The sequence below is a fragment of the Rhinolophus ferrumequinum genome, chromosome 18, assembly GCF_004115265.2.
Source record: "Rhinolophus ferrumequinum isolate MPI-CBG mRhiFer1 chromosome 18, mRhiFer1_v1.p, whole genome shotgun sequence".
In the NCBI taxonomy this organism is placed as follows: domain Eukaryota; kingdom Metazoa; phylum Chordata; class Mammalia; order Chiroptera; family Rhinolophidae; genus Rhinolophus; species Rhinolophus ferrumequinum.
The window spans coordinates 8,648,586-8,673,947 of NC_046301.1; the positions used below are offsets into that span (position 1 = coordinate 8,648,586).

The window sequence follows — 25,362 nt, forward strand, 5'->3', positions numbered from 1 at the left end:
GCCCCTGGTCGGAGGTGGGATCACGCGGGCCTCGGGGCGGGGCGAGAGGAGTCAGGGGCGGGGCCCTGTGTCCTCGTCCTTCTCCTCGGGTCCGCGCCTCTTGTCTCCCGGGGCAGTGTGGAGGCGTGCTGAGGAGGCTTCGGGGGCGTGTCTAAACGGCCGCCTCGCCCCCGGCTCTTCGGACTCCGGGTGCTTCGCTGTCTGAGGCTCCTGATCCCTGCGTTCTTGGAAAGGCTGCTGTTGCTGCGTTTGGGGCTCGGACGGAAGGCGAGTGTCGGGAGCCAAGGAACGGCGGTGTGGGAGACTCGGCCACCTGGAGAGCAGGCGCCCGCCCCGCGTCCAGTAAGTCGCCGGTCAGGCCGCTCGGCGCGCGGCGTACGTGCGAGGAGCAGACCAGGGACTGGGGCGCAGGGCTTGGCTAGAGACCCGGGAGTCCTCCGGGCGGCCTGGGTGAGGAGCGCTGGTGCGCGGTCCTTTCTCTCTAAGGAAGGTGGAAGCGGCTGCGCGCTTTTTCTCGCTCGACTAACTACAAAGGCCACCTTACCCGGAGTGCCTAGTTAGGGCCTGGATGGGGCCCTGAAGATGGGGTCCAGCCCCTCTTAATTTCCTGATACCCAGATCCACAGCCGCTTGCGCCCACTGGGGTCATCAGCCTGGCAAAATGCCACTCAGCAGAGCCTGCTGCTGTAACCTACGGGTTAGAAAAGGCACAGCTCCAGGTTAACAAGGACTAGCTCCTTTCGTCATAAGGAAGATGACATTTTTAGAAAATACGGTTTTTGTCCCAGTAGATCTTGATGCTGTTTCTTTCCTGGTGCTCGCATATTAACATCTTACTCCTACAAGTAGGCTTGTAAACTAATTGGTGGCAGTAGTCATATGTATCATATCATACATAATAACTCTTTTATTAGTACTAATACATTCTCAGGCAATTTCATTTGATCACAGCTGTCCTAGGAAATAGGTAAAGCAGACATGTTTTTATTTTACATGGAACTAAGGTCCAGAGAAGTTAATAACTTACCCAGAGTCACTCGGTGTGAAAGTGGCAGAGTTGGATCCAAATTCAGTTATTTTCAGCTAATATTAATGAGCAGTTACCCTATACTAGGCCCTGTACTAGTTACATGATGTGTACTATATGCCATCATTTCCTGACCTTGGTCTTGTTTGTGACCTTCTTGGGTGTATCCTATCAGACACATTCTGCTGGTAAACAGCTAAACTTGAAATGTGTGTTCCATTACTTCAGAGTTATCTTCTGAATCCAGAACTGACACTTTGTACTTGGATTCAGTCTTGCAAATTTGTTAGCAGCTCACAGAAACATATCAGATTCCTATGATTGATTCCAAGAAGGTACCTGGTTAAAAAAATAAGTATATTTTGCCATAATGTTGCTTTACTGTATTGTCAGCTTCTTTTTTAATCCACGGAGTCGTCTAGCACAGTGTATGGTGCATGTGTGTGTGAGAATGTATATATATTATATATATATATATAATACATTTTACTTTTACATACATACTTTACAAAGGGACTTTTAACCAGTATTGTACCAAGCAGAATGTTTGCTAAATAGATGTATGTTGAATGAATGCTTATTGAATTACCTCATTTCATCCGTACAACAGCCCTCTGAGGTGGGATTGTCTCAAGCATGCAAGGAAATTCAAAGAATGGAGATTAAATAAATAAGCAACACAGGTAGAATCCAAGAAACGTGGGATTCCTGACTATAAAACCTGTGCTTTTCACCACTAGCCTTTCTGTGAAAAAAACGTGAAGACGAATCTTTTCCTATATCTCTTAAAATATATCATAACAGGTAACCAATTTTTGTAGAAGTGAAATAATTTTGTATTAGGCCAGGGATTATTCCACTTTTATAGGTTAAGGTGGCTTACTCAAGGTCACACAGCTAGTGGAGGAACCCAGGTCTTCTGACACTGCTATTTTCCATTGCTGCCTCCAAGTGATGACTTTAGAGCACAAATAGTAAGTACATGGAATGGAGTGCCAGTGTTACCGGAGGGTGGGCCCTCCTCGGCACCGTGTCCAGGTTCTTGGCATCTCGAGCAAAGAATTGAACGAGATACCGAGGTAAACTAGTGAAAAAGCAGTTTATTAGAAGAGAATGGCTCAAGGGCCGAAGGTGGCATTATTAGGAGAAAAAGTATACTCCAAACAGTTTGGAGTGGGCCAAGCAACAGAAGAGGCTCAAGGCTCAAAAAAGGACCTGACTGGCGAAAACTTGGAGTTTTTATCTTTTTTTTAATCTAGGAAAAAAAGGGTTGTTCCTTGTGGGACCATTTGATTGATACCTGTGATTGACAGGAGGTTATTACTGCATCTTTTTAGACTGTGCATGTTCCTTCCCAGAATTTAGTCTGTTAAAATGATATTAATGAACGTCTGGGCATATGGATGATATTATAATGATGGTATAATGAGGCCCAGGTGAAATGAAGGTAGTTGTGGCTTTTACTGTGCTGGTGTGAGTGGCCGGTTTAATCTAGTTGGGTATTTTGTACCCATTTGTTCCTCATAGGGGTAGATAATTAAAATGAAAAAGGGAAGTTTGGGGCAGAGAGGGGAGGTCTTTTGGGCGGTTGCATTCTGTAGGTTATACACTGATGTCTAACTGCCTGCCTTGTTTTTCCCTTGAGAGACGTTATCCCCATAAAATCTCTATGGGAAGTTGAGGGACAGAAGGTCTTTTCTACTGTATCTGCTTCCTGCTGCCAGGGGCTAGAGCTGTCCCTACCTATTGGGGGATTCATGGAACTCTTGCCCTATATGATCTTAGATGAGAGGAAGGGGTCTCGAGATCCACCTGGAAGACTGCACTGGCTTCTTTGGTAGCTACTGGCAACCTTGCGGGGGTATCCTCTGTATCCCCGTGAATGAGGAAAAATAGGTTTTAATTAAATCCATTAGCTCTATAGAGCCTGTGGCCATTCAACCAGTCATTTAGGTGGCCTCAGTTGTCCAGTAGCTGGGCCCAGAATGGGTGGGAAAGAACATGAGACTTCAGTGATTACAATCAACAAGTATACTGGCCTGGGGGTTCCGGAATGGCTTGGGAGATGTTGGGAAGTCACAGGTTTTTAAGTAGTTACCTGAAGCAGGGGTGAGAGACATTCTGTGATTCAGGCTAGGAGCAATCTTTAGGATTCAGAAACTGATTAGAAGAATATTCAAAGCCAGGGGCTAAGGAGCTAAGAAATGAGGGAAAAGGAGACTTAAAATTTTTATATTGGGGCGGACGGGTGTCTCAGTTAGTTAGAGCGCGAGCTCTGGGCAACGGGGCTGCCAGTTGGATTCCCACAAGGGCTAGCGAGCTGTGCCCTCCACAATTAGAGTGGAATCAATGGGCTGCCGCTCAGCTCCCGGGTGGCCGGATGGCTCAGTTGGTTGGAGCGCGGGCTCTCAACCACAAGGTTGCTGGTTTGATTCCTTGACTCCCGCAAGGGATGGTGGGCTGCACCCCCTGCAACTAAGATTGAGGGGACAACAACTTGACTTGGAAAAGTCCTGGAAGCACACACTGTTCCCCCATAAAGTCCTGTTCCCCTCCCCCCCACAAAAAATTTTTTTTATAGTTCGGGGCTCTCCCATATCACATGTAAACCTGGTGAAACCTAAGCTCTGTGTATTGTACCAATTAAAAAAAAGAAAAAAGAAAAAATTATTTCTTAGGGACACACAGCATCCAAACAAAGTAAATATTTTTAAAAACCTTTAGAATTATTTTTTTAATAAACCCACGGAACAGAAAAGCTAAGTTGAAAAAGAGATTAGATTATTTACTGAATGTTTCATATAAGTCCAGCTCAGCTGATGGATTTCCTTAGATGACTGCTTAAAATACATATCTACCCCTCCAAATGAATGAACAAATAAACTTGCAATTTTCCTACTCCAGTGTAAGATTTAAAAGAATTAAATTTGTTGAGGTAGGGTAGTAGATTTTAATAGTGGACATCTGAGGTATCTTAACCCTTTTTATGCTACTAAACTTGTATTGAAAATAAGTGATTTAAAGGTGAAGTTATAATTAGTTCTGTATTTTTGTGGAGTAAAGGTAATGGTGTTATTTTTTAAAAATTTAATTTATGCCTTTGAGATATGTATCAACTATATGAGAATAAAAGTCCAGAAATGGTTAGGGTTTCATTGTTTAAATGCTTAAGCACTAGAGTAATAGGAGATAAAAGTACTAGATGGCATAACAGATGTTGAGTGCCACTTTGGCAGCAGAGCTCATTTTTAGGAAAGACTTTTCATTCCTTGGCAATATACAAGAACTTCTATTTTTGTTTCACTTTGTTTTTCTTTTTCTCATTGGCTATGTAAAAGTAGATGACAGTTGTGTCTTTTTGGCTTGGTACATGCTTCAAAAGTGGGTCATGTTTCTGCAGAAGCTCACTAGTGGCAGACTAGCCTGATGTGGGGGCTCCAGATGGTGCCTGCTTTTGGTAAATTGAAGGTATCTTTACCCTGGGCATGCATTATTATCTTTTTATGGTGGCATTGGATAGCAGTTAGCCCTGCTAGAAAAATCTACAGGTTTAGAATGTCCCAGAAACCTTGGTCTTCTGCACTGTTCTTAGGACTGACATGGGATTTAAGAACATCTGTGAAACCCCAAACTCCAGAACCAAATGATAGTAACTATGTGTGTGTTTGATTTGCTTTCTGTTCCTCATTGGTCAGTTGTTCACTGACATGTAAATACAGCAAGGGATATGCTGGCTCTAGATTTGGAGCACTGAATCTTATGACCTACATTGCATGGAATTAAAGGATCTGGAAAGCTTTTCTAATATAGGGTTGAAAATCAGAAATGACTGAACTTTATAAAATATTTAAAGAGTTCATTGTTCTCAGGTTCGTGCCTGTTTCCCTTGCAACTTTCTACTTTTGTAGTTGTCTTACTTTGTTTTTATCTATTACCAACCTAGAAGAAGACTGCATAAAAAATGAGATGTCTCCACAGCAGTTTAGTACTTCTTGCTATCAAATATGAGTGTTGAAATTTGGATATGTGTGTGTGTGTGTGTGTATATATATATATATATATATATATATAGTGTATATATGTGTATTATATTTTTACAATAACACAGAATCTGCTTCTTGCTGTTGACGCCATGGATGTTGCAAAGGAAGACATTGACCGCCTTCCTTTTCCTGCCACTGTGGAGAAAATAAGTGGCCTGTAATACTTCCAACAGACAATGAAGTGCTACATTATAATGATGTGGCAGTGTTCTACTGCAGTTCCATAAATGTACACAAAAATGTATCCATGCTATTTTTTGAACAATTCCTGAATGACCCAATGAATACCATAATTAAAATCATCATCTCTCAGATTTTTCTTTCTGTATGCTATAGAACCCTACTGAATAGAGTTGCATATCTAACCATATAAAAAGGGCTGGCCTCTTATTTGTAATATGGAGCACTAATTCACAGTTTTGGTAATTGAGTAAAAAATAAACTGTTCCATTTTTCACCCCAGGTGGGTATACTTCAATTCAACTTGACATTAATCACTCACAGATTCACACCACAGGAGTTAGCACAGATCCCACAAGTTAGGGGCTCAGTCCTCCAGATGCTATTACTTCAGATTCCAGCCACACTGTAACTGACTTAGCTACAAATCTGGGGGTTCCTGTGACCCTTGTGGATTAGTAATTTGCTAGAACAACTCGAACTCAGGAAACCACTATACTTATGATTACAGCTTTATTATAAAGGATACAACGTCGGAACAGCCAAATGAAGAGAGGAATGAGGCAAGGTGTAGGAGGGAACATAGAGCTTCCATGCCCTCTCCAAGGGGAGGGCATCACCCTCCCACACATCATGTTCATTAACCAAGAAACAATACCAAGTAATGTCCAGAGTTCTTACTGGGCCACTAATGATTGATTGGCTCATTGGTCATGTGATCCAACTCAGTCTCTATCTCCCTTCCCTTGTTGGAGGTCAGTGCCCCAAAGTCAACCTTCTAATCAAATGGTTGGTCTTTTCTGGTGACCAGCCAGAAAGGATCCAGAGGCTATCTAGGGGCTCACTGGGAGTCCCCTCCTTAGCAAAACAAACTCACTCCTCTCAGGAAATTCCAAGGGTTTTAGAAGCTCCAGGCCAGGAACTGGGATTAAAGACCAGATAGATTCTTTATTATATCACAGTGATATTTACCCTTCAAGAAAAAGCTAGTCAAGCAATTTAAACATAAACTACCTATATTTCCTTGATATTAATAATTGCACTAACGTAGAAAATGTATGTAACAAGGGCAGCATTTCAGAAGCCATTTCCCTTTTACCATTTGTTTAATAAATTACTAAGAGGCAAGGGTTTCTGTTTTGGGGAATTTTTTGTTTTTGTGGGCAAAAATTTTAAGTGAATGGAATTATATGTGCATGATTTAGACAAACTTTCAAGAGCTCACTTTTAAATAAATGTTAGTCAGGTCTATGGAATTTGTTTTCCTATTAGGAAAATGGGAAGGAGGTAATTGTCACCTCTGATATTGAAAGTCCTGAGGGTGTCAGCCCGGACATTCTACTCCAAATGCTAAGGAGGACAGTCTCTGACGTGACCCTCAGGATCCCAACGCCTGATAGTCAAGCCTTTGTGTAATCCCCTCCCTTTGAGTGTGGGCAGGACCTGTGATTTGCCTTCTAACAAATATAATACGGCAAAGGTGATTGGATGTCACTCCCATGATTGTGTTATGTTACTTGGCACAGTTGATGGTATGACACCGCCATGGTTACATTAAGTTATGTAAGACTGTCTTGCTAGCATACTAACTCTCATTCTCCTATTGGCTTTGAAGAAGTAAGCTGCCATGTTGTGAACTTCCTGTGAAGAGAGCCATGTGGTAGGGAACCATGGAAAGCCCCTAGGAGCAGAGGCTGGACCTCTGGCTGACACCAAAATATTGGAAGTGATCAATCCTATAGCTACAAGGAAGTGATTTCTGCTAACAACCTGAGTGAGCTTGGAAGCAGGTGCTTCTCCATCCAAGCTTTCACCTGAGAACACAATCCAACTGATACCTCAATGGAGGCTAGATGAGACCCTGAAGCAGAAAACCCAGGTAGGCTGGGTTCTTGGAAACTAATCCTCAAGAAAGGGGAAGTGAGAAGATGTGGGGTGGGACCAACCAGGTTCAAGAGATTTGTTCTTCAAGTCTGTTAAAGACCTTAATAAGTCTTCAGATGAATTATACAGTGGTCATTTTTGTAGAGAATAATAGACAATTCTGTTCTAAGATCAATAGAATAGTGAACTACTTCCGCTTACTAAGTTGTGGAGAAGGAAAGTATCAATTTACTTCCTCTGAATATTGTATAAAGAGGCTTATCAAATTAACTTCAATTTCTAATTTTTTTCCAGTTTTTTTATTGTGGTGAAGTACATATCACATAAAAGTTACCATCTTAATTAACCATTTTAAAGTTTATAGTTCAGTGCTATTAAGTTGAAATCATACTGTTGTGCAGCCATCACCGCCATCACCACCATTCATCAACAGAACTCTCTTCACCTATGAAACTGAAATTCTATACCCAGTAAACAATAACCTTCCTCATTTCCCCTTCCTCTCAGCTCTGGTAACCACCACGCTGCTTTCTGTGTATGAATCTAGCTGCTTTAGTTACAATATATAAGTAGAACTATACACTGTTTGTCTTTGTATGACTGGCATGTTTTGCTAAGCATAATGTCCTCAGAGTTTACTGTAGCATATGTTAGAATTTCATTCTTTTTTAAAGCTGAATAATATTCCATTGTATGTAAATACCACATTTTGCTTATCTCTTCATTTATGGGCACTTGGATTGCTTCCACCTTTTAGTTACCAAATTCTAAATTTTAAGAAGGCAGAGAAGACATAGCTAATTAAATAACTAGTGTTTATTTTAGATAGAATACTAATTTTAGGTCTATCCTGTGACATACTGAATTCTCTTAAAGTCAATATTTGGATTTTATTTATGCTATTTAATAGGATTTGGATAATTTATAATTTTAATAAATATAGTGTTTTGTAGTTCTGTCTTTGTGACATTGTGACATATCTATGATTTATTTGATTTTCTAGCCTAGGGGTCAGCAAACTGGGTCTAGCCTATGGGCCAACCTGTCTATTTTCATATAGCATACAAGCTAAGAATAGTTTTTAGAGATGAACATTGCTGCTCTGATGATAGAGGCACCAACTTTGAACCCCCATTAAGCAAAACCCCAAGAAAAAAATTTCACTGCTCTTATTACATATTACAAACATTTACCCATGTTACAAAAATTTACACATCATTATATGTTGAATGTCCTCAATAAAAAAATATGTGAACATTAGTTTTCTTTCTTGCTATCTTAAATAACCTTACATAATATCCTTGATTTTGCCACTTGGCCTGCAAAGCCTTTAATATTTACCATAAAGCCCTTTATAGAAAAACTTTGCACAATCTCTCCTCTACTCGATTTCTAGCATTGTTCATTTGAAACACTATTTGTAAATAACATTACAACAGAAACTAAAATTTTATGTTCCTATCATCTATTTAATATTTTTCCATGCAGAATTTTACAAGGTATCTTTTTGTAGCTCCTGTTAGTAATTGGATATGTTAAGTAAAAATCATTTTTTCAAATATTCTTTAGTTTTTTTTGTTTACTTTAAAGTCAATAGTCTTTCCCAATATGGCCTTGAAAAAATTTATTCAAATATAATCAGAAATCTGTTTTAAATGTAGGCTTATAAAAATGTTTAGAATAGTAGCTTAAGAAGTTTAATTCTGTAAGGTGATAACAAGCGTGGAACTTTTGCACTTTATGACTTGTGATCATGGGTTTCTGATGTGGTTTAGCTAATAAGAAATTTGGGGAATAGCATGGTATGGTCGAGAGATGCATATTCCGTCAGAGAGGAATAAGTCTCTCCTAAATATTTGATACATTCATTCCTGGAATGCAATTCTAATACAAAAGTTGTAGGATGGAAGAAAATAATCTAAAATAAACTCTTCTTTTATGAGTTAGTAATATTCAACTAAAGAAAAAATATAAAGAAAAAGGCATCCCATGCATAGTAGTTACCACAAATACTAAGTAATTTGTTAGTCGTGTAACATATTTAATAAAGATACTCACTTTAAGGATAGAATAAAATTTAAAGGGTACGATAAAAATATTAACAGAAGAAATAAATAAAACTCTGGATGGAAAGACTAAAAAAAATAATAATAACAGTGCCACCACATTAATATAAGGTTTGAACACCCTATCAGTTACATTGCAAATAGGATATTATATAAATCATGACAAACACAAATGGGATATATATGGAAAACTAATTGTAGACTTTTAAACACTCAACGGTTGCAAGAGCTGTTTAAAAGAGGTTTTAAAAATAAAATATGGGTTTTTAGAACTAAATCTGTTTATAAAATATTTCTAGATTTAAAAATGAGAATTAGAGAACAGAGGAAAAATAATTTTTTGGAAATCTGGTTAGTAAACAGAAGAAAAATACTCTATTTTATAGTGACCTCCAATGAGAAAAAGGAATTTAACATTTGAAAACAAAAGGAATTGTACACTTACTGCAGTGTGTTAGGGAGTAGTATTGGATGTGGTAAGATGGATTGGTTTGATTACATAAACATTTCAGAAAAATTGTAAAACCAATTTTAAAAATTAATGCAATAGTAAAACCTTTTTGCTGTTAATCTGATAGATAAAGGCTGAAAATCCTAACTCTATAGAAAATAACTATGAATCTTTAAAGTCTGTGCTGGATAAGTTAATCATACATACATAGTATGACATCTTTCCTGTAATTTGACCCCCTACATTATTTGAGCATGTCACATTTTTTCATATCTCCCTTTTTGTGTTTGTGTATCTCCCATTAATATCTGCCTGATTAATCTCTGAAGACTGTTAAAATTTTGATTTTTTTTTTATACAGCTTTTCCTGCTCCTTGCTAGCACCTTTAACTGTAATAATCACATTATATAAAACACAGGTTGTTCATTTTGTGAAAATGAACCAAGTTATACTTACGACTTGTACATTTTTAAGTTTTACTTAAGTTTTTAAAAAATTTACATAAACAGCAACAACTACTACAAACTGTAGTGAACACCTAAATCTTCACCTGGGAAAACATTCCAAGCTTTCCCTTTCTATACCATCTTTAAACCTCTCCAAAAGTTCACATGATGTAGCTTTTCATGATAGCTGTTTCCTGATAGTTCGGGTCTGGGTGTTCATATTTCATAGGATAATGCTTAAGGTAATTGCACTTCATTAGGCAACAGCCAAACATTGTTCAGCAAACTATGTATTAATATGTCAGAATATCACTTGGTTGCAAAATATGTAGAAATGTGTAATTGAGGAAAACTTAAAATAGTATATAATTTCATTAAAAATCTGTAAAAACTGTTCAGTGAGGGAGAGTCATTTAAGAGGTTGGTACATTAAGGTGAAAGGATTCTTAGTTCTGTCCGTCCCCCCATACAATAAACTGAAAATGAGAGTTGATAGGTGTAAGTAAGAACACATAAAGATTTTAACCATTGCCATAAAAATTGAGAACAGGATTTCCCCTCTATGATTAGCAATGCAAATCAACTAAATAGAAAAAAATTATGGAAATCAATTTTTCAGGAATATCTACGTTTCTCCATTGTTAACACTAAATTTTGACTATACTTAAAAATTGACTATACTCTTGTGAAATGGTTAAAATAAACCAAAAAATGTATTTTATCATCATTTGTAAGTATAAGCTATTTGGAAGCGTATGCTATTCTAATTTCTGGATTAACTTTTAAAGTACCTTGAGGTTTGAAGCCTGTTGAAATTTTGAGACTATTTTAAGGGAATCTTAAAAATATTTTTTGTTAGAAATAGCAAATAAATGAATACGTACAGATTTTTTACAATTGATTTTTGCTTTTGTCCTCTGATTATAGCCTCTCGTGTAGTCTTCTAAATGTTTATAGTTTTGCTTTTTAGGTTTAGCTCTCTAAGCCTAATCCACATGGAATTTTTTTGTGTATGTACTATAAGGTGTAGGGATTTAATTTAAATTATTTCTATGTGGATAACTAATTGCCCTGGCACCACTTATTGTGTAATTAAGTTCTAATACTTTTTGACTCTCTTGGATTTTATTATTATTTCTGTAGGCTGAATTTTATCAAATGCTGGGAGTTTTTATTTTCTTTATATCTTTAAGCTATGTCTTTTCTGTTTTTTTACTTAGTTAATACAGTAAGTTACTCTAAAATATTCTTACTGCAAACCCCTCTGAAGTATCTATTAATGTTCTTAAGAATTCTTTTTGGTTCCTGTTGATGTTTTTGTTATTTTCCATTTACTGCAAAAGAATTGGTAATGATCACTGAATATAACCATCTCTAAGACTAAGAATGTAAATACAACCTCTAACAACACAGAATTGATAAAATTTACAAGAGTTAGAAGCATAAAAGAGAGGGAACGTGGAAAGTACTGAAATATACAGATTTCCTCATCTTTCACAGTCAGTGTCAGAAATACCATTTAAAGGTGATAAATCAGAGACTACAGATATAGGCATATTTAAAGATATATAAAGATAAGCTGTAACAAATGTCAACTAAAATTGGGTGGTAGGGGGGCCAGCCCGGTGGCTCAGGTGGTTGGAGCATTGTGCTCCTAATGCTGACGTCGCCGGTTTGATTCCCACATGGGCCAGTGAGCTGCGCCCTCCACAGCTAAGATGACTGAGAAACAATGGCTTGAACTGGAGTGGGGTAGGGGGGAGGCAGAAGAAGGAGGGAAAATTAAAAAAAAAAAATTGGGTGGTAGGGAAAAGGGAACAAATATCTGTCATTATTTATCAGCAGGAGTTAAGACTGTAGAACATGGAAATACAAGTTTAGGTATTAAAGTTATAAGGCTAGTAATTTTGTTGCTATTATTAGTAGCTATAGCACTTAAATTTGCAAAGTGCGGTTTAAAAGCTTCATATATAATAACTCATTTAATTCTCATACCAATCCTAACAGGTAAGTGCTGTCATTAACCCATTTTACAGATGAGTTACAGAAAGGATAAGTGACTTGCGCAGAGTCATATAGTAAAGGATTCAACCCAGGGAGTTTGCCCCTAATGTGTATGTTCTTAGCCATTATGACATAGCACACCTTAAATATAACTCTTTCAAATTTATATACACTCAAATGTAAAAAAATTAAAAACTAAAGAATCAATAAAACCAAAAAAGGACTAAAGCCAAAAGATTATCATAATAATGAATATAAAGGGGCTAAACACCTATTAATAGAAAAACATGAAATTGAAAGAGCTTTGCCAATAGTTATAAATAAGCAAGATGAGGAAGAGCAATGACAAAATACAAATAACATAGTAGGTCTCTTCTGGGTTTAAAAACACCAGAAACCTCTAAAATATGTGTACATGTGTAAATGGATAGAACAAGGGCTGACAGGTATACAGCATTAACAAAGGTTACCTTTTTGGAGGAGAGGAAGCTTAGACTTCTCAGGTTTATTCTGTATAGTTTTATATTGTCTGAATTCTGCCAAGAATGTTACATAACTCATGTAAATTTTTTAAAGTGTGTGAAGGTAAATAAGTAACATCAATAAGAAAAAGGTCAGAAAGAAGGGAATCCAAGTTATTACTACTAAATATCTCTTAAAAATAGAATTAGAGGTAATAAGATTATTTTTTCCTATTTTAATATATATATCTACATATATATATTTCCATATTGTTCGAATTTGAAAATGTTGCAGTGAGTATTTCTGAATCACAAAGAAGAGACTAATATAAATTATCTGTGCCTATGCTTTACCCACTGACTAGATAATTTTTTTAAAATTCCATTGGAACGTACGTAGTACATGAGTAGATTTAAGGAGGTGTGTGATTTTAATGAGATTTGCAATTAAAAGACTTGGCTGCTCTTCTTGTCATGTAGGTGTTGGTTTAAACGGTACCTCTTCGGTTAAGTGAGGCTTTTTCTTTGACTATCAAAGGAGCCCTCTGTTCTTCATCATATTGGCTTGTTATATTACAATTTCATCGTAACGTCATCTATTCTTGCTTATTTTTTTTTAATAATTTGTTTTCCTCCACTAAAATCCATGAGAGCAAAAATGTGCCCTAATCATCTTGTAGCATGGGGCTTGGCTTATAGTAAGCACTGAATACTTGTTGCATGAATGAAAAAAAGCGATATTCATTCTTCAAAGTTCAGAAACTTAAGTTTCTATTAGGCCGTCCAAGAATGGTTTAGCTATGGTGAACTGATTAATGATAATTCATAGGAGTCTACTAATCAGAATACCAGTTTATATATAGTGGTAGATATATATAGTATAATAAGCTGGATATGCATTATGTTTTTTTCCCCTAGCATTATTATGCCAAAACCAAATTTTGATCTAGAGCAAAATTGAGTAACACATGGAAATTGGGGAAAAAGAGAGGTGGATGGTAGTAAAAAAAACACTAAATACCATACTTTGGACAAAGTGTATTGCCTAACAAGTACATTTCTAGTAAATGTTTTTTCTTGGTCCTGATATTTGTGAGAGACAGTATAATGTGGTTTTGCTGCTCCAGATATAAAAACAGTGAAGTGTCAGCCTAATTGATGGAGTTAGATTGTACACCTATGCAAACAAAGAAAAGCATTAAGTTAACCTTGTATTTTGTTACAAATCAGAGCAAAAATACAAGAGCTGGTTCCAAAAAAAACATTCAAAGTAATAGATAAGTATTATTAAGTCTCATTGATGGAAATACATATTTTCATTTCTCATTTTGGGTTTGCCCACAAATCAAAACTACACCATTCAGTTTGAAAAGACAGAGGTAGATATATTGGGGGGGTCGGGGGGCAGCGTGCAGGGGAGGGGGAAGACCTTAGAAATATTTGGAAAATATAAGAGATACACAAGTAGTAGTATTAATTATTACCTTTCATGAACAGTAGTAGGCACTGTAGTGTAATAGTTAGACGTTGAGCTATGTGCCTGGGTTCAGTCTTAGTTCTGTCTCCCACTTGCTGTGTGACCTTAGGTAAATCATCTACCCTCTCTGTGCCTCAGTTTCTTCATCTTGGATAATAGCTCCTTCTTCATACAGTTTTTGGGGGGCTTAAATGTGAACTTGTGTGTGTGTGTGTGTAGTTTTCAGAATGGTGCCTGGCAAATAGTATTGTGTATTTGGCACTACTATTTTTGTTTCTTTCTATTTTTTTCTTTTAGCCACTAATATAGTTATCCAGTAAATACTGAGTGGTTTCTGTCAGTCACTGTGCTAAGCATGGGAAGATTCTGCCCTAGTAGAATTCATAGCTTAGTGAAGCTCAGGGCTCTCTTTAATCTTTTTCTTTCATCCCAGTTCTTTTTTTTTTTTCCCTTTGTCTTGTATCTTATTACCAAAAGAATAAATTCAAGGTTCATAGTTTAATCTCAATATTTAATTTTTCTTCCCAGTTTCTCTTAGATGTGATTGATATATAACATTGCATTAAAGTGTATAAAATAATGATTTGATATATGTATATATTGTGAAATGATTACCACAGTAAGTTGGGTTAACATCCATCACCTCACATAGTTACAATTTTTTTTCTTGTGATGAGTACTTTTAAGGTCTGTAAGATAAATAAGTGCTGGGGATGTAATATATAGCATGGTAACTCTAGTTAACAATATTGTATATTTGAAAGTTGCTAAGAGAGTAGATCAGTTTTTAATTTTTACCTGATATTTAAAGAGATGGTTAGAAAATTGTCCTGCCTAAAAAAAAATAATTTTAAATTTTGTTTCACAGATGTTGGTTTACTACTAATGGGTGTGAGCAAGTTAGATGTTCTATACCGGAGACTTCTCCTCACAAAACTTTTTATCAGAGGATGGGGAAGGCCAGAGGATCTCAAAAAGTAAGCTTTTTTTTTTTCTAAATGCTTGTTCTGAGTTTATTAGTTTAGTAAACATTTAAAATTTTATTTCCGTTTTAAAGCCCTCTACTATAAATGTAAAATGATTGGAAAATTAAGTATTAAACTATATGCAAATGAAATGATTTCATTTTCTCTTTTTAATTATTTCTCTCGTTCTAACTCTTATAATTTGAACTATTTTAAAAGTAATTCAGTTGTAAAAATAAAGAGTTCTCCAAAAATATAAACGAGATTTTTTTACCTTTAATAATTTTTAAGTTGATTAGAGTTTCCAGGGACTGAGCATTCTTGAGTAAATTGCATTTGTAATGACTATAAAGCTGGATGGAACATACTACCATTTAGCTCATGGGAATATCTGGATTTAAGAAAATAAAATTTCAAGATCAGTGCTTTTAATTTTGAGTCCTATATATGTTTCTTACTTTCTAAACGATATTTCTAATTTTTACCTGAGATAAAATGTCCAGCTTGCAAAAAACCAATAGTCTAATCTTTTTCTCTGATGATTAAAATTAAATTTTAACATGTCTTATTAACTGGACTTGGTAATTTTGAATCACTATTCATCAGTCTCAATATAATGGTTATACTGAATTTTTTCCTTTTGTTCCCTCCCCAACAGACTCTTTGAATTTAGAAAGATGATTGGAAATCGAGAAAGATGTCAGAATCTGGTTTCAAGTGATTATCCAGTATACATTGATAAGGTATTCAGATTAAATTCTAATTTGACATAAATATGTGGCAAGAAAAGGCTGAATGTTAAGAGTGCAATAACAATAAACACTAAAACATGGGTACAGTATAGACTTTTCATCTATTACTTTTAAATGCTATGTGTATCCTAACTGCATGTTTATAATAATTATATTCATGTATATTTGGGAGCATATATTTAGTACTTGAGTAAAAGATAAGAAAATATTTAGGGCTGGATCTTTTTGAGCCTCATTTTTTAATCTTTAGACTCAGGAGGGTTATATTGTTCAATATTTCGGATGAATTGTAAGTAACATAGGGAAGCACTCTAGTTGGAGAGTCAGTACATGTTTATATCAATTAGCCTATGGTAAAATGGGTTTCCTTATACACACTTTCATTTAAAGTCACAGAATCTATTGTCAAAATTGTGAACTTAATGTATTTGAAATAGGTTTGTTTTTAAGCAACCGTATGTTTTTCTGTAAAATATTTCTAGGTTTATGTCATTGGATACTAGGGGTATTTTGGGGGAGGGAGTACAAATGGGTGGCCTTCACATCCCTCACTGTCCTCAACCAAAGTATCTCTACTTTCATCTCTTTTATATATTGGATATCTTTAGAAGATTTCATTTTTGAAAAGCGTTCTACCACTAAAATCAATTTTAATTGGAAATCCCACCACCATCTAATGGTTCCTTCTGTATCTTCTGGATTTAGAACATTTCTCCCTCAAATTTTACTATTTCTATTTTTCTCTATTTTTTTCTGTAAAAAAATCATAGGCTTTAAAATAAACAAATTTAAAGCATACTAAGTAAAAATCAAAAAAATCTTAATTTCTGCCACTATCCACCACCAACCATATGTCCATTTCCCTCCCAAGAAAGTGTTATTGTTAAGATTTTGGAATGCATTCTTACAGATTTTCTTCTTCTCCCCACCACCTCTCTCTGTTTTCAAAAATCAAAATGTAATTCACATACCATAAAATTCATGCTTTAAAAACGTACAATTCAGTGTTGTTGTTGTTTTTTATTATTATATTCCCAAAACGTGCAACAATCACCACTATCACTGTCTCATTCCAGAACATTTTTATTGCTCCAGAAAGAAACTCTGTACCCATTAGTTGTCACTTCTCATTTCCCCAGCCTCCCACCTGTTGGCAGTCACTAATCTGCTTTCTCTGTGGATTCACGTATTCTGGACATTTCATATAAATGGAATCAAATACGTGGCCTTTTGTGTCTGGCTTATTTCACTTAGCAAATATTCAGGGTTCATGTACGTTGTAGCATGTACAGCACTTTATTTCTCTATGGCTAAATAATATTCCATTATTTGGATATATGACATTTTATTTATCCGTTTATCAGTTTATGGATATTTGAGTTGTTTCTACTTTTTTAACTATTGTGAATATGCTGTGAACATTAACGTACAAGTATTTTTGTGGATATATGTTTACAGTTATTTTGGGTATATATCTAGGAGTGAAATTGAGGGCTGATATAGTTATGCCATGTTTAAGTTTTTGACAAACTGCAGCTGTTTTCCAAAATGTACCATTTACATTCCCAATAGCAGTGTACAAAGGTATTAATTTCACTATGTTCTCATTACTATTTGTCCTATGGGTGTGAAATGTATTTTGTTGTGAGTTTGATATGCCTTTCCCTAATGACTATGATGTTGAACATTTTTATGGGCTCATTGGCCATTTGTATATCATCTTTGGAGAAATAGCTATGAAATATTACTTGCCCGTTTTTAATTGGGTTGTCTTTTTGTTGTTGAATTGTAGCTTGCTTAATTTTTAAATCTATATTATGTATGGCTCCAAAATTGTTTTCTTCTTACCAAATTGCCTATTATCCCAACACTATCTGTTGAATTATTTTTCCCTTTCACATTAGTTTTTGCTGCCTCCTTTATCAATAGCTTATTCTTCTAAAATACATGAGAAGAAAACTTTAAAAATATACTAGCAGGCACAAAGCTTACTAAAACTTAAAGACTTCTTGGATTAAAACTTTCTTAATGTACATGTTAGGTCTCCTTACCATGTTCAGTAAAGTAGTGCAATTCCAATTAAAATATTTAATCTAGGATTTAGGTCCAGGCAGCTGTGCTTCTCTGAGCCTGCCCGCTCTTGCTATCTTGAGAGTATACTATACTTTTCTAAGAAATCTTCTTGCTTGGTTTAAAACAAACAAAAAAAGGACTTAGGTCCATGAAAGTATCCTAAGATTATTTTGGGAAGAGCCATGAGCATACAATCAGATGAGGAATACCTGAAAAGGAAGAGTGATAAGTAAAAACTAGTTCAGTCATATATCAATGGATCTTATAAAGCTGCAGCATGATCAACATAGCATGACATTGATTCAGAAATAAAAGAGGCTAATAAAACCTAATAAATGATTAAAAATATGTCAAAATTATGAAAATTTACTTTGTAATAAAGTAGCATTTTATACCATTGGCAAAAAATGTGGACTATTTAACAAATGATATTGACACAACTGGCTAGAATTTGTGTTTAGGTAAAGCTGGATGTATATTGCATCAACAGACACGGTGTTTTGTTTCTGATTTTAATGAAAATATGTGGTGGTTTACCGCTCATTTAATTTTGACTATTGGCGAGATAGATTTTTCTTTACTTAAAAGAAAAAAACTATTTGAGGGGAAAAAAGTTTAGGTATTGAATATTAACAAATGCCTTTCCTATATATGTAAATGTCACATTTCTCCTTACTTAATGTGTTGACATGATTTATTATATCAATAGATTGCTTGAAAATGAGCCATTCTAAATATTTGATATCAACCCTTATGTGATTGCAGTGAATTATTTTTTTACAATTTGTAAATTGTTCTTATGTTTCCTATTGTTAAATTTTTGTAGCTAGTATTTTATAATATTTGGAGTTACTGCACATCATTGTATAAATGAGGTTTATTTATAGTTTACTTTGCCAACTAGACTGTATTAAAGGATGTATAAGGAAAAGGAATCTGTATGAATGGGAACCAGGCCTTTAGAAAGCAGAGTTGGACAAAAAGGATACATAGTAGGCACTAAAAAAAGCTTTTAATTAAATGGTGGTATCGAAAAACATCTGTGATAGATCAAGATATCTTAGTCTACATGTATTTGTCTTGGTTTTGCTTTTCTTTTAGATTGAAGACCAGTCCGACTGTAAGATACTAGATGGCCACTTTGTTTCTCCTATGGCTCACTATGTGCCTGATATCATGCCCATTGAATCTGTTATTGCAAGGTAAGCACTTTTATCCAGAAAGTTAAAGTAGTAAGTTGATTGTGTTCATTTAAAATTATAATAATATCAATGCCATGTTATTTGAAATTACTTAGCATTAATTACAATAATTACTTAGCATTATTTCCATTGCACATGGGGTGAGAGGAGAGTAAAATTAAAGAGCTTTAGTATGCATCTGGACTTAAGTTGTTACCAGCTTAAAGTATATTGTTACAAATATAAGGTATTTTGTATAAGTCTATTGGTAACCACAAAACTAAAATCTATAATATATGAACAAAAAAAGAAAGAAAATAAGCATATCATTACATAATGCCATCAAATCACAAAGAGAAAAAGATAAGAAGGAGGAAACAAAAGACTTATAAAACAGCCAGAAAATAATTAACGAAATGGCTGTAGTAACTCCATAGTTATCAATAATAACTTAAAATGTAAATGGACTAAAATCTCCTGTCAAAAGACACGGAATGGCTGGGATAAAAAAAAAGAAGACCTAACTCTATGCTGGCTATAAGAGACTCATTTCAGATGTAAGAACATAAACAGAGTGAAAGTGAAGGGATAGAAAAATACATTCCATACAATGGAAACAGAAGAAAGCAGAGGTTGCTAGACTTATATTATACAAAATATACTTTAAGAAAAGATTGGGATAAGAGACAAAGGAGGTCATTATATAATGATAAAATGGTCAATCCATATTTACAGTGATATAACATTTGTAAATATATATGCACCCAACATAAGAATGAAATATATAAAGCAAATATTAACAGACCTGAATGAAGAAATTGACAGCAATACAATAACAGGGAACTTCAATACCTCACTTTTCAATGATGGCTACGTCATCCAGACAGAAAATCAATAAGGAAATTGGACTTCAACTACATGTTAGATTAGATGGATTTAACAGACATTTATAGAATATTGTATCCTGCAGCAGCAGAATACACATTCTTTTCAAGTGCACAAGGAACACTCTCCAGGATAGATCATATGTTAGGCCACAAAACAAGTCTTAATAAATTTAAGAAGACTGAAATCATATCAAGCATCTTTTCTGACCATATTGGTATGAAACTAGAAATCAGTTACAAGAAGAAAACTGGAAAATTCATGAATATGTGGCGATTAAACAACATAATACTAAACAACCACTGAGTCAAAGAAGACAATCAAAAAAACACCTTGAGACAAATGAAAATGGAAATAAAATGTACCAAAAGTTATGGGATACAGCAAAAGCAGTTCTAAGGTCAAAAATCATAGGGATAAATACCTACTTTAAGGAAAAAAGAAAGATCTCAAACAACCTAACTTTACACCTCAAGGAACTAGGAAAAGAAGAACAAATTAAGCCCAAAGTCAGTAGAAGGGACGAAATAGCATAGATCAGAGCAGAAATGAATGAAATGGTGCCTATAAATATAGTAGAAAAGATCAATGAAACTAAGAGCTGGTTTTTAAAAAATATAAACAAAGTAGATAAATAAACATAAGTAGACTCACCAAGAAAAAAAGAAAAAGACAAGTAACATATGATATTACTTACATATGGAAGCTAAAAATAATAATAATAATAAAGATAGATAGATAGAACAGATTGGTAGTTGCCAGATGTGAGGGATGGCGGGGTGGATGAAATGGGTGAAGGTGGCCAAAAGGTACAGACTTCCAGTTATAAAATAAGTCATGGGGATATAATGTGCAGCATGGTGGCTATAGTTAATAATACTGTATTGTATATTTGAATGTTGCTAAGTGAGTAGATCTTCAAAGTTCTTATCACACACACACACAAAAGAATTTTGTAACTGTGTGGTGATAGATATTAACTAGATTTATTGTGGTGATCATATCACTATATATATACTACATATATATATATATATGTGTGTGTGTATATACATATATTTAGGTGTGTGTGTGTATATATATATATATATATATATATACACATAGAGAGAGAATCATTATGTTGTACTCTTGAAACTAATATGTTAAATGTCAATTTACGTCTTTTTTTTTAAGAGATTTTGGAAGCTGGAAATGGAAAGCCATCAAGATCTATGTAGATACTTCCCTTTGCTGTGTGCTTCATGGTCTCTTATCTCTGCTTTATGACCCATATCCATGTCATTTCTCTGTGGCTTGGCTAGCTTTCTCTGTGTTTCTCATACAGCAGACAAAAATACAGCTACCACAGCCCCACAGAGCTTCCATTTTCAAAAGCCCAACAGATTCTTAACTAGAGTCTTGTCTTAATTCCAAGATTACGAAAAGAGCAAATCTCATTGCCCTAATTTAGCATACTACACCTGGCCTGGTCATTTGTGTCAGAGGAGCTCACGTGGCCTATACCCATTCATCATGGGGATCTGGAAACGATTGTGAGAAGACACGGTAATTTGAGCAGACAAACTTTTTAATGAGCCTCTACTAGATGTGTGACCAGTTAGTACTGTCATAAAAGATTCCTATTAATTTAAAGCTATTCTCCAATAATAAAATCTCTTAAGTCCATTGCTATGGGACAAAAGAAAAGCACAAATAATCACAGAGATGTCCAGCTTTTTGCAGAAAACCTTTTTTTAATGTTTCCATTTCCCCCAAATCTTCAAAATATCAAGAAGCAGGACAATGTTGAGAGTGCAAGACGAGGGAGAGTGTTGACATTGATAGTTTTCATTAGGAGATTGAAAATTAAGGTTTGTTCCCATGTGCACAAAGCAGAAATAATCACTGAAACCATCCTAAATGTATTCATCTATGTTCTATTCAACAGTTTATTGGCAATAGATAATTAGTGATATTGTCCCTTGCCCAAAGTAAGCTCAGAATTGCAGTTTATGTTGCCTGAGAATGCAGCTACAGATGTTTTCTAAAACTTAACCATATACATTCATGTTTTAATAAAATAAGAAAATTTCATTATGCATTTTGAAAGTTGTGGTATTGAACAAGGTAAAAAATAATTACAATAAATTCTGTGTTTATATTGTAATTGAATATTTTACTATCCTACATAAAGCAAATTTGCAGTATCTCTGGTACCTTTAGGCAAACATTAATCAGTCAATTACAATTTGAATGTCAAAATTATGAATGATTTTTCTCCTACATAATTTAATTATGAAACTTCTAAGAATTGAAAGTTTGCATTAAAAGTTTTTCAAAGAGAATTCACTGATGTGTTTTATTTTAAATAGGTTCCAATTTATTGTGCCTAAAGAATGGAACAGCAAATATAGACCCGTATGCATTCATCTTGCTGGAACAGGAGATCATGTAAGACTTTATTGTAACATCTAATCTCTGATTTGACAGCATACTCCCCATTAACAGATGTGGTTATTATATTTTTTATGTCTGTCATCTTTTCTTTCCGTAGCATTACTGGAGACGGCGAACACTGATGGCTCGTCCTATGATTAAAGAAGCCCGGATGGCTTCTTTGTTGTTAGAAAACCCTTATTATATCCTTTTGTGGTACCTAGAAATCTTTTATTTATTTGCACAAATCATCAAAAGGAATGATAGATAGTAGCCAATTTTTCTAAATTAGTTAAATTTAGTAATCAATTCAGAAAATACTTAAGAAGCAAGAATGAAGTAAAAAACTGTTTCAGGCCTTAAAAAACAAAGTAAGGATTGTGCTTCTATTGTATAATAAAGGTAAATTATACTTCTGTTTTCTGTCAGACTTATGCTGGATTTCAATATTAATAAGGTAAATGTTTGCTATTAAGGAAACCCTCATGTTTTAAATGCATTTACATTTAAGTATCAGTTGAGGTTTAGAACAGTTCTTAACTTAATTTTCAAGATGACGTCAGACTATACGCAGAAGAAGAAACGAAACTGATGCAGAGATATAAAGAAATGCTCAACATTGCTGGTAATAAGAGAAATGTAAAGTTAAAGCAACAATTACCAAAGATTAAAAAAAATAAAACAGTAACCACAAGGCTGTTGAGAAATGGGCACTCTCATTACTGATGACGGAATATCAGTTCAACCCTTTGGGAAAGCATTTTTACCATATTCATCAAGACCCACTGACATCCCTTGACAGTGATTTTCATTCTGGGAAATTTATTCTAAGGATAAATTACTAAGGAAAGAGAAAATGATAGAAAAGAGAAAAGTTATTTAGTTTTATTTATAATAATAGTAAAACATTAGAAATAGCTTAAATGTCCAACAATAGAAAAATGGTTGAGAAAACTGTGGTTCATAATACTGGAATATTATGCAACTGATTTTGTTATGTTTATTGCTTTACCACATACTACCTGTATGATCTTGGACCTGTTACTTAACCTTTAGTACCACGTACTATCTGTATGACCTTGGACCTGTTAACTTAATCTTTAGTACCTAATGGTAATGTGAACAATCCCTTAGGTTATTCAGAGTATTAAATAGTTAATACTGTCTAGAACAGTACCTGGTAAATAATAAGCATTTAGTAAATTTTAACAATTAGTTATTAAAAAGTTTACAGTAATATATGAAAACTATAATGCAAAAACAGGATATAAAACTATGCTATGACCTAGGTATGCAAAAAAAATAAAGATGGAAAATTTATTTAAAAAGCTGCAAAAGGAAAAATACTGGAAATACACCAAGATATTAATATAGTCTGTAGATAAAGTAGTTTTATTTTTAATAAGCCTTTCTGTATTCTCCAGGTTTTCTATAATAAACATATAAATATAAAAAATAAACTTCATTTTAAAATTAAGTTGAAGATTGAACAGCTATGAATATGCTAAAAACATTAAATTGTACACTTTAAATGGGTAAATTGTGTGGTATGTGATTATATCTCAGTAAAGCCATTTAAAAAAAAAAAATAATAATTAAGTTGAAAAGCCTGAGAACTTCTAAACAGCGCATTAGAGATAACTAGGAAACAGTTATTTTAGTATTGTCTTCAACTTCAGTTGTTTTGTTTAATGTGTTTTGAAATACAGAGTATATTTAATTATTTTAAAACTTTCTCTTTGACCCACATTCTTAAATGGCTGCAGGAAACCCAAGGACCAAATGTAAGTATATGTCACCTTTGTTTTTGCAGTCTTTATACTGAATTTTCAGCAATATTAAAATTTTTGGTAGTCTTTGGTTAACCATTTATAAGTTTAATCTCCAAGTATTATTGGGATACAATATTAGGAATGTTAACTTAAATTTTTATTTTAAGCATTTGTCATTTTAAATATCTGATATAGATACAAATATTTTAATAGGCTGACAATATATTTTATTTGTAAAACTTTAACTGAAGAAATGATAAAACATCTTCCTTTTTAAAGTACATTTACTTGTGAAATTAAACACTCTTTTTATTCTTGCAATGCATAATGTAGGTAATCTGAAGGTAAACTTTCTCTTCCTGGTCTTATAAAATGCTGAACTTTGAAGGCATTTTTTTTGCATTTCTGTAATCTACATTGTCTTAATTTTGATTCATTCAATAAATATCTGACCACAAACACTGGGAAGACAGCAACAAAAAGACTTCATTAGAGTTTCTTTTCTAGTGTGGGAAATAGATAAAAATAAATAAGATAATTTCAGATATTTATTAATGCAGTGAAGAAAATAAAGTGGGATAAAGAGTATAGAGAGTGGAGTGGGTACAGGTTGGAGCAATATTAGGTATGAGGACATGATATAATGAGAAGGAGCCACCAAGGTCAAGACCTGGAGGAAGGTCAGCCTCAGAGAAGGAAGAGTAAATGACAAGCCCAATGGAAGCACGAGGTGAGAGAGTCGTGCCAAGTGAGATGAGAAAGGTAGGCAAGGACTAGATTAGGAAGAGCCACCGTGATTCAAACTTTAAGTGCAGTGGGGAATCTCTGGAGGATTTTAAGCATAGGAGTGATCTTATTTATGTTTTCAAGGGCTTGTTTTAGCTTATTGGGGCAAGAGTAGCAGAATTCTCACCCCCAAAAGGGGGCGAGAGAAATCAAATAGGAAATTAGTGCAATAATGCTGGGGGAAGAAAGAGCAACTTTAAGAGGGTGGCAGTGTAGATGCAACAAAGTTCCAATGGATTTGAGTTATAATTTAGAAGGTGAAAGATAAGACATGTTGATAAATTGGATATTGTTGGTAGGAAATCAGAAGTTCTGACTTAGACATATTTGTGATGTTTGTTAGGCCTGCAAGTGGAGAAGTCATGTAAGGAGTTTGGAAAGTGATGGAGGTAGACTTAGTGTCTGTGTGGTCATGTCATAAAACAGGTATATAGATGAAAGTGGGGTGGGGCGGAGGCAAATCTGTATCCTGTGATTAGGTAGATTTAGA

General features: G+C 34.6%; 1 protein-coding gene across 5 annotated transcripts in view; it reads left to right on the forward strand.

Annotated features, from left to right (window-relative positions):
- The first annotated feature begins 119 nt into the window (after positions 1-119).
- ABHD18 (abhydrolase domain containing 18) overlaps positions 120-25,362 on the forward strand; it is a 38,945-nt gene continuing 13,702 nt past the window's right edge. For 2 of the 5 annotated variants that reach the window (XM_033134294.1, XM_033134295.1), the window contains exons 1-7: positions 120-342; positions 14,909-15,017; positions 15,664-15,748; positions 18,932-19,032; positions 22,251-22,329; positions 22,433-22,517; positions 24,071-24,098. In XM_033134294.1, coding sequence (XP_032990185.1) covers positions 14,926-15,017; positions 15,664-15,748; positions 18,932-19,032; positions 22,251-22,329; positions 22,433-22,517; positions 24,071-24,098 — 470 coding nt within the window. In that variant the 5' untranslated portion in view covers positions 120-342; positions 14,909-14,925. Of the gene's footprint in view, positions 343-6,865; positions 7,130-14,908; positions 15,018-15,663; positions 15,749-18,931; positions 19,033-22,250; positions 22,330-22,432; positions 22,531-22,866; positions 22,940-24,070; positions 24,099-25,362 lie in introns of those variants that run through there. The other 3 variants (XM_033134293.1, XM_033134292.1, XM_033134296.1) reach the window with 3 other exon arrangements.